This window comes from Chamaea fasciata, unplaced genomic scaffold (genome assembly GCF_029207755.1).
Source record: "Chamaea fasciata isolate MVZ Bird 193981 ecotype frontalis unplaced genomic scaffold, bChaFas1.0.hap1 SCAF_21, whole genome shotgun sequence".
Classification (NCBI taxonomy): domain Eukaryota; kingdom Metazoa; phylum Chordata; class Aves; order Passeriformes; family Sylviidae; genus Chamaea; species Chamaea fasciata.
Window position 1 is genome coordinate 7,343,554 of NW_027094106.1, and position 9,082 is coordinate 7,352,635.

Sequence of the window (9,082 nt, forward strand, 5' to 3'; positions counted from 1 at the left end):
TTTCTTGTTTTCTAACAACTTGTGTTTTTATGTTGGCTCAGTTGGAATATTTTTTATAGTTTTGCCTGTACAGTGTGACAAGTTCTTAGGATTTTGTTGTAATTCTGGTTCTGAGGCCTGATCTATCAGTGTTTGTATATTAACAGATTGGACTGAAGCCAGACCAAAGCCATAGATTTCATTAAAAAAAAAAATCATCTCCTCATGCGTTTGGGCTGTCCCTTTGGGTAATAATTAGGATTTAATAGAAGGGAAAAGCTCAGCTGCATTGAGTGTTGACTTTTCAGAATGGAAAGGCATGAGCTATATTTTGAGAATTCTCTCATTTCACAGCCACCTTGCCGGAGCGTCCAGGCAAAATCACTTGCACTCCTGGGGAAATGTTTCTTCTGTTTCCACCTTAGGCTTCATCAAAAGGAACAATGCTCTTTAAAGGAATCTGCCAGGTTGTGTGTGTAGGTATGCATTGATACACGCACATATGTGTATATTTAGAGATACAAATATAGAAGTGTATCTCCAGACAAAGAATAAGTGATGCAATCAGAATTTTTACCAATTTAAACCTAGAGCTTTCATTTCTATGCACAGTCACAGAGTCCATTCCCTAATCATAGCCCTTGTCATGAATTTCAATGAGCAAGTATGATTCATGGCATGCAAAATGAAGCAGAAGTTCCAGTAATACGTGAATTATTTGATTTTTAATAACACAACTTCTTTCTTTAGAGTTTTGTTTTAGTTCCCCAGCAGTGTAGATTTGACTGATGTGTCTCAATGGGTGAAGCCAGGAGTTGATTTTTTGGTACATTTCCCTCAGTGCCACTGGATGGATGTGGCTGCAGTGTGGGATGAAATAACGACAGCTTAAACCCTTCAATAAGCAAAGTCAAAACTCTTTGCTTCCAAGTCAGGCAGCATTGAAAGTGTTTCTCTGCATGTTAGACTTGTCCATATGGGATAATGCCTGGAAGTGTTTATTACCCCGGGGTTTTCATGCCAGTGAAAACAGCAAAGTACAAATATCAGTTGGGTTTGCTTTGGAGGGAAATTTGGCCGCTCGCATACTACCCACGGCACTGCTGAACAATCAAGGGCAAGCTTGGAATGTGGCAGAAATTTTGAGGGAATTATGGCTGCAAGCACAGGAATTTGAGATACTCCTGCTGCTCTGGGGAAGAGATAGGTGGGTGTTTTATGGCTCTGACCTTGGGCTTAGCTGCGAGAGATTTCTCCAGCAGCACAGCAATGCTGAGCGTTGTACTTGAGCGGGGCTTTAATATTAAATATAGAGAGCAGGCCAGATACCATCTGGTTTTAGAAACTTGGTTTACACCCAGCTCTGGTAGTTCCAGCCAGTGCAGCACTGAGAATAATTCCTGCTGGTTTCCAAGTGAAATGTTAAATCGGGGTCATCTCCATTCCAGTAAGAAACGTTTCATCTTTTTATCGGAAACGTCGCGCGCGAGTTCCGGAACATCAGAACCAGGTCGTGGAGATCTGGGGAGCTTGTGGTGGGGAGTGACTAAATGGGGCCAGTATTGTGAATGGGAAAGAATGTGATTAATTTTTTAAAATCTGCATTTGTCAGCGAGGCAATGGCAGCAGCAAGTCAATGAACATATGTCAGGGATGGGAATGGAACCAAAAGTGTCTGATGGAGGATATGAGGAAGCTGCAGTGCTCAAGATACAAGACCAATCTCTGGACTGGTCCCCAGGAACTCGTGTTTTCTGCTGCTTCTTAAATTTAATAATCTCCTTTACAGATCTAAAGGCTTAGATAAACCAGCTCAGGGTCTGAATAATCAAATTATACATGAACAACGTTGCTTTTTTGCTTAAATTTTGATTTGTTAATAGTAGCTGGAATCCAGTTAAAGTCTTGTTCATGAATATCACAATTACGTTTCATTACTAGACCGTATCATATTAAAAATGGTAATTACCCCAGTTTTTTTTTTCCTTCAGAGCTCTCCAGTAAAACGCAGCCCTTTGAGCTAAATTCTTGAAAATATTGGAGTTAAAAAAAAAAAATTAAATTGGTTTCAGTCTCTTAACCCTTTACATCCTGCCTTTTTATATGAAATGGACAGTTTCACTCCCCAGATGTTAAAGCAGGAACCTTGTGTTCTGTGAATAATTATTCCTAAAGGCATTTTGGAGGTGGCTCAGGAGCACTTTATATACTGGCAATCATGTTGTGTTTTCACTTCTGTAAATGAATGGATGTTTTAATGAGTCATTGGATGCATCTTACAAAAATATGGGACTTAATTCAGAAGTGCTTTGAGAGACACTGTATTAAAAACTCATCTGGACAAATATCAAGTCAGTGTGGGGGTGGGAGACAGGAATCTGTAGGTTACTGAACAAACTTTCCTGTGTGCAGATAGGAAATAATTTTTTTTCTAACTTGATTCTTAGTAATTCAAATTTCCCTGCATGCTCTTCTTATCAGCAGATTTTTTAGTGGTTTTGTGAGTTTGTTGTTTTTTACTTTAGTGGATTAAAATACCTGCATTGAAAAATTGTATGTATGTAGCAGGTAAAAGCAGCATTTCACATTTTCCTACCTCTAAAATTACAGCTTTAGCTTCCTTTTCCATTTTTCCAATTTATCTGTCGTGTTGCTCCACTTAACTTTTACTCCTCCAGAACATTTCCCCTCCATATTTAAGGCTCACAGACTCATCCAAGGACTTGTTTTAATCATTGTTATTCCTGTAGATGAAGTCAACAGCAGTAGAGGTGACTTTTTTGAGTTATTATGCAGCCTTCTCGTATTTATGTCCTGCTTTATGTGTTTTTGAAACACATGCCAGCAAGGAGGGAAGTATTTGCCATATTTTTCTTTCTCAGGCACTGTGTCTTCAGAGCCCAAACTTTGTCAACCGAGCAATTCTTTATTATCTTAATTTAATATCTTGTTTTTAAGAGCAGAGTTGCTTTTTTTCTGACCTCCAAAATGTATTAAATTTGAAATAGGAAATTCTTTTTTTGTGTTCGCCTGTATTGGTAAAGAAACAAAGAATATGAAAACTCATACACCGTGGGGGATATTCCTAATTAGGACCAGATCTCAGAGATGGATTTTTTTCTGTGCTGTGATGGCAGCATCATTTGGGATGAAACAAACTCGTAAATTTAAAGCTTAAGCCATGAGATCATAATTCTTATGTTGCTTATAAGGTAATACCACTTTGCATTGGAACTGGAGGAGAAAAGTCAAACCCTGCCTGTTTCAAGAAATCTCAGTGTTTCACACTGTTAACAGTTCATGTAAAACTGAAATAATTTAACTGTAAGAGATGGAGATTAATGGAAAAATTGTGATTTCATTCATGTTGCTTCACCCCATTCATTGTCCTCTGAAGAAGCGTTGCCTGCTTGTTCTCCTCTTGTGTGAGCTGTGGATTATTCTTAGCTCCAACAACTTGATCCTCTTTCTTTCCCCAGCATTGCCATGGCAACAAAAGAAAATATGACTTCGCAGAGAGGGATGTTGAAGTCAATACAGAGCAAGATGAATACCTTGGCAAGTATCCTTTTTTTCCTAAAAATCAGTGCTGCCTGTGCCTAAGAAGAGTTATGGTGCAATTTTTCACTCTGTCATTTGGGGGATCAGCAGTGTCAGTGGTTCTGTCACCAGTGACACACAGGCCAGGTTTTTATCAGTCTCACCTGATAACCTGACTAAAGCATCTTACTGGTAAATGTGGTGAATAAGTTGGTTTTGGTCAAATTTGGGCGCTGCATATAAATTAACAGAATTTAACTTTCAGGTAGAGGTCTGCAACAGCATTTCATGGCCTTCCCTGCTGCGTGTTTTTGTGGAAAGATAGTTTCATTTCAGGTCCTGCTTTTTGCTTTCACAGAAGCTGAAACTTGGTGTTCATCACTGCTTGCTGTGCCTTACAGCTAAGTGTAGTCAGGGCCTGAGTATCCTCTTGTCTGTCACATTCCTCTAGTTGTTAATTAAGATTTTGGCTTGTTGGTTTCTGTGCATATTCTGTCTCAGGGCTGAAGGCTGTGCCACGTTGTCAAGTCAGGCATGTTTGTGGTTTTCCCACTTACTCCTTCTTTTCTGTCCATGGACAACGTCAGCACTGTTTGATCAGACACATGACAGCCTGGAAAGATGCATCTTGGTAACCCAGAAATTTCATTACAGTTCTTAGCAACTGGGAAGAACATTTCAATAAAATTTCAATGAGCTTTGGCCTTAAAAAGATTCTCGATTCCAAAGACATGAAGCTCTGAAGCTGATTGTCTTGCTGGCAGTTGTATTTTGTACATTAAGAGGTAGATTTACACCCTCGTGGTTTTACAGAGCTTGCACAGTGTGTGGGTCATGCAGTGTGCAGGATTTTTTCAGTCGAATGCCTTTGGTTGTTCTCTTCACCAGTAACAGAACCCCACTGAAGAAATTCCACAGATGTTTTATATAACCACCCCATTTTTTTTTTCATTCTCATTTAAACACAATTAGTAAAAGTAACTAAGCCTTACATCCTGGAGATTAAAATGCTGATAATTGAGGTGATCATGTGGTGAATTCTGTGTGAATGTGAGCTCTGGGCTGTTCCCTTTTCTCTGCTGGTCTGCAGTCAGTGAAGTGCAGCTGTAATCCTGCTCCCTGTCCATCAGGGCTTACTGCCCCTGCTTTCCTCCAGCTTGGGAGTAGTTGCAGTCTTGGCATTTCCCCATCCAGGCTTTGGGGCTTGTTGGTGAATCCCTGTTTGCTGCCATGCCCTTGACTCAGACCCCTCCAAGACCGTTTTCCAGCAGTGAACAGCCTGATCCAAAGGATCAACCTCCGGAAGCGACGGGATTCCCTCATTTTGGGCGGCGTCATCGGCGTCTGCACCATCCTGCTGCTCCTCTACGCTTTCCATTGATGGATGTTTCCCCCCCTGGACTCTGCTAAAACTCATCACCACCTTCCCTCCTCCCAGCCAAGGAAAAGTGAGTGGGGGGAAGCGTCAGACTTCCACAGCCTGCTCGTGGCTGGGGCTGTCAGCATGATGTCTGGAGCCTCTGATGGTAGACTGTGACACTGGGCTTGGGCTGAAGCTGCAGTGTTTTCTCCTCCCCCTGCTGTTCACCTTCCTCTGGGTTAAATTTGGTGGGATTTGTTTGTCTTTAATTCCTTTTCTCACTGCAAGGTAAGTGCCCGTGGGATGCTTAACCAGAACTGGGGGAGCAGTTCCAGTGCTCAGCAGTGCTGGGGAGGTTTGGTGCTGGCTGGGGAGTGGGAAAGGATTAAGTTTGCCTTGGGTGGAAGCTCAGCAGGAAGGCTTTTCCCTCTAATCCCAGCCCAGTACTGAATTTCACCCTGAGAGATGAATATTGCAGCTTTAAGCCTTCAGGTTGCTTTACTACTAAATACATGTTCTGTAATTCTTTTTAACTCCTGGTTCAGATTCTAGTTATTTCTGCATAATTCATGCTGTGAAAACTGTGCTTCACACAAATTCCTCGAGTTAACGAAAAAAGAAAAAGGGGGGGGGGGGGGTTCTGTTCACTTTTTGAACAGAATATGAATAAAGTACCCTCTGAGGGAGATCATAAGATTTCTTGTGGCTTTAAAGGGACTGACAAAGTCCCCCTGTGTAAAAAAGGGAGCACAGTGTCCCAGCAGCTGTTTACTCAAGTGTTCAGTCATCTGAAAAGTGACCAAACATGAGTTCACCTGAAGGAACCTTTTGGGTGTGAATATTTTGATTTTGGCTGGCATCATAAAGACCTTTATAAAGACACGACAAACAGTTTACAAAGCCTATACTGTAATTTAGGTGAAGTTATGCTGATAGTGCAGGAAGAAGGATATGATCTAAACTGTTGATTGGAAATGAAAATTATGATGGTTGTAGCTGAGGCCAAGGTGTCTGTGAGCAAAGGTTTTGAACATAACTCCTCCTAGCAAAGAGCTGAATGTATGAGTAGTGAAACAAGTGTTATTTACCATTATCCGCGGGGGAAAAACACTTTTTTTTGGTCAGGACAGGCAAGAGGAACCCTGTTGTTTGTCTGTAAACAAAGCTGACATCTGCAGTGGCTTTGATACTGCAGCTTCCCAGATTACAGATTTTTCTGCTCTTTCAACAGCACTTTTCCATCTGTCATATCATAACCCAATAAATTCAAGCCTTGGCACTGAAATACCTTGCTAAGAACTTGATTAACTCTTTTCACAATCCACTTAGAGTGCTCCTAACAGATTCCATGTATTCCATCACCCATGAATGTCACACAGTCCCCAGGTTCTCCTCTGGAACAGAGTCCAGCGGGACAGACACAGTTTTTTACTTCATTTTACAGTGTCTGTGAATTGGAGGGAATAGAGACTTGTGTAGTGTGCAGACCCACTCTGTTACACCCAAAATGTCTGGATTTAAAGGCTTCTTTGCAGACTTAATAACCCTGTGCTAAAAAGTCAACAAGGGCTCCTAATCAGCCATCCTCCCGTTGGGATTTGGAAGCATTTGGAATTAATACATGTAAAACTGTGGGGTTTGTATTTGAAATAAAGGGTGATTATTTGGTTGATTTGGGAATGTTCCCATTTGGAGAGGAAGTGTTTATTAAGGCGGTTTATGAAGAAGCTTGATGGATAAAGGAGGGTTATTAATGGATCTGTGTGTTGGGAGATCAAACTTCTTCTCCCTGTTGCCTTTTCTTTGATTCTTCCTCTGCCCTAAGGGACCCTGATCAGCACTTGTGCATCTGTTTAGGATTTGTAGGATTTGGTTGCTCTATAGTTGGCAATATAAGATCTGCAGTACAGTAAATAAATTCATTTATTTAATCTTATAACAAGTCTTTTTATTGGACTTAACTGATTATTTGGTGCATATATTTAATCTTATTGTGAAAAAGCTGCTATGGAAAATACGTAGATTATAATAAATATGTAAACATAATTGATTTTTCATGTTATGAAAATGTTATGGAGGAACTGATATATTTTAGTATAAAAATAATGAAAATATGCTGAATTATCTCTGATAAAGCTTTACTGGAAAAGGTTTCAGTGTTGGCAACCCCTCCATGGTTTTTGTTTGTGCTGGTTTTGAGTCAGTTTTGTGTTGAAAAATACATTTAATTATCTTTGGAGTTTTCCCTTCATCATCATCTGGCAGAGAGAGCGGGTGTTGTGCTGTGCTCCCTGGAGGGGTGTGTTTGCATCTGGCCCAGGGAAAGGCTTCCAAATTCAGGAGAATCAGCCTCATAATTCATCTCTAACAGCCTGGACGTGTGGTCAGAACAATGGACTGGAAAATGAACACAGTGGATTGTAGCGTTCTGCCTCAAATCCCCAAATACAGGTTTGTTTGTCTCCTGTTGCTAAATGTGTTCTCGGAGTTTTTCATTCTGTGTGGTGCCTCCTGCACTGAGGAGAAAAGATGCGGTTAAGGAATTCTCATTCCTGCAATTCCTCCCAAAGTGGTGTTTTCCTAACTCAGCCCAACAGAAGTGTGCTGAGAAAATCATTGCTGAGCACTGAAATGAAGGGGGGAAATCCATGCTATTTCTACAGGATGTCTTACACACACACACACACAGACACTCTTTTTCAATTTCTGCGTCATTCCTCCTAGCAGAAAAGCAGCTTCTTCAAACCTGGTCAGGCACTGGAACACAAAGCATCGTGTTGGTAACGTTCATGCCACGCTTCACATGGGTGGGAGTATTTTTATCCCTGTTCTTTAGACTATTTTTTACCTGTTTATCTGGTCTTCAGTCTCTGGTTGCTGCAGCAGAGCAGTGGCATTTGGGCAACACCCAGAACTGTGTCCACAGCTATTGCTTCTCCCCAGGGCACTGCCAGGGCTTTGACCTTCCTGGGCAGCATTCTTTTTCTTAACCAGTATTGATTTCAGGAGTTTTGCATATCAAAGTGAGGTATAAATTCCTGCTGGATTCATGACACTGAGTAATCAACTAGAATTTTCATTTGTACTTAAGAAGTCCTTTTGTTGCGTTGTCCTAAGATTAATGTGAGAAGAGTCAGTTCCTTGCTGGATGTTGAAAATGAAAGAGCAAAAGTGGATTTTTAGGTGATGTGAAAGTGTCAGGTGAATTGTTCACTGCTTGTCCTTCAGGGCTGTCCCCCCTGAGGTGCTGCTTTCCCAGAACTGCTGCACAGGGAGCCGAGGCTGCTCCGCCACTTCTGATGGTGCAGCTCATTTAGTCCCGACTAAATGAGAGTTTTAACTCTCTAAATGTAGCAACTTGTTTCCCAGGATCACTCGAGGGATAACTTTTTCCTGTTTTTACTGGTGTTGTCCCAAAGCTTTCATTTGAGACAGGAAGGAGAGGGTAACAGCTGTCAGTGCTGAAGGAGGAAATGGTTCTGAGACTCCTTAGAATTGGAAAATGGAATGTGCAGGACAGGAGACTGCAGTGAGACACTCTGAGCCACAACTGAGCCGCGTTCCAGGTTACATCTGCTGGTCCCCTCTGTGCCCTGCCCCTCTCCTGTCACTGCACATTTGAACCAGTGGTGATGATTTAGTTCTGAGCACAGAAGCAGCTGTTGGTCTGTGTGGTACTGGGTGAGGAAAGCAGTTAAATAAACACTCTACACCCCAAACAAAGCCCTTTCTCACAGAACATCCCAGACCTTGTAAATGAGTTTCTGATTGCACTTTCTGATTATTTTTTTTCTTTTCATACACGTTCTTGGAACTTCTATTGTAACTGTAATTATTTTTGTTCTCACCTATTGTGCATTCTCTGTATGTATTAAAAAAAAAGGCTTTGATATGTAATTTAATAATAAATTAGAATTCTAAGCAAAGTGCTTGGTTCTTTCTCCCCTTGACAATCTTTGCCTACTTAAACTTCAGGGAAGATGCAGAGAGGATTCATCTCACCCCTTTGGAATTGTCCCTGGACATACAAATCTGTGTGTTCTCAGGTTTTATATCATATATCAGATGAGATGGAACATTCCCTGACCCAAAATGGTTTGAGGGGATGTTTTCCTCCCACCTGCATGTGCAGTCCTGGACTCATCTACCTGGGAGGGGGCTGATTATACTCGTGGTGGTTTTCCTTGCTGTTCTTCACCAAGT

At 41.3% G+C, this 9,082-nt stretch overlaps 1 protein-coding gene across 7 annotated transcripts in view; it reads left to right on the forward strand.

Moving 5' to 3' along the window:
* The window catches only part of GOSR1 (golgi SNAP receptor complex member 1), a 28,922-nt gene extending 20,117 nt beyond the window's left edge, over window positions 1-8,805 (forward strand). For all 7 annotated transcript variants that reach the window (XM_066201881.1, XM_066201882.1, XM_066201884.1 and 4 more), the window contains 2 exons: window positions 3,459-3,541; window positions 4,776-8,805. In XM_066201881.1, coding sequence (XP_066057978.1) covers window positions 3,459-3,541; window positions 4,776-4,900 — 208 coding nt within the window. In that variant the 3' untranslated portion in view covers window positions 4,901-8,805. The remainder of the gene's footprint in view (window positions 1-3,458; window positions 3,542-4,775) is intronic.
* Window positions 8,806-9,082: the final 277 nt, after the last annotated feature.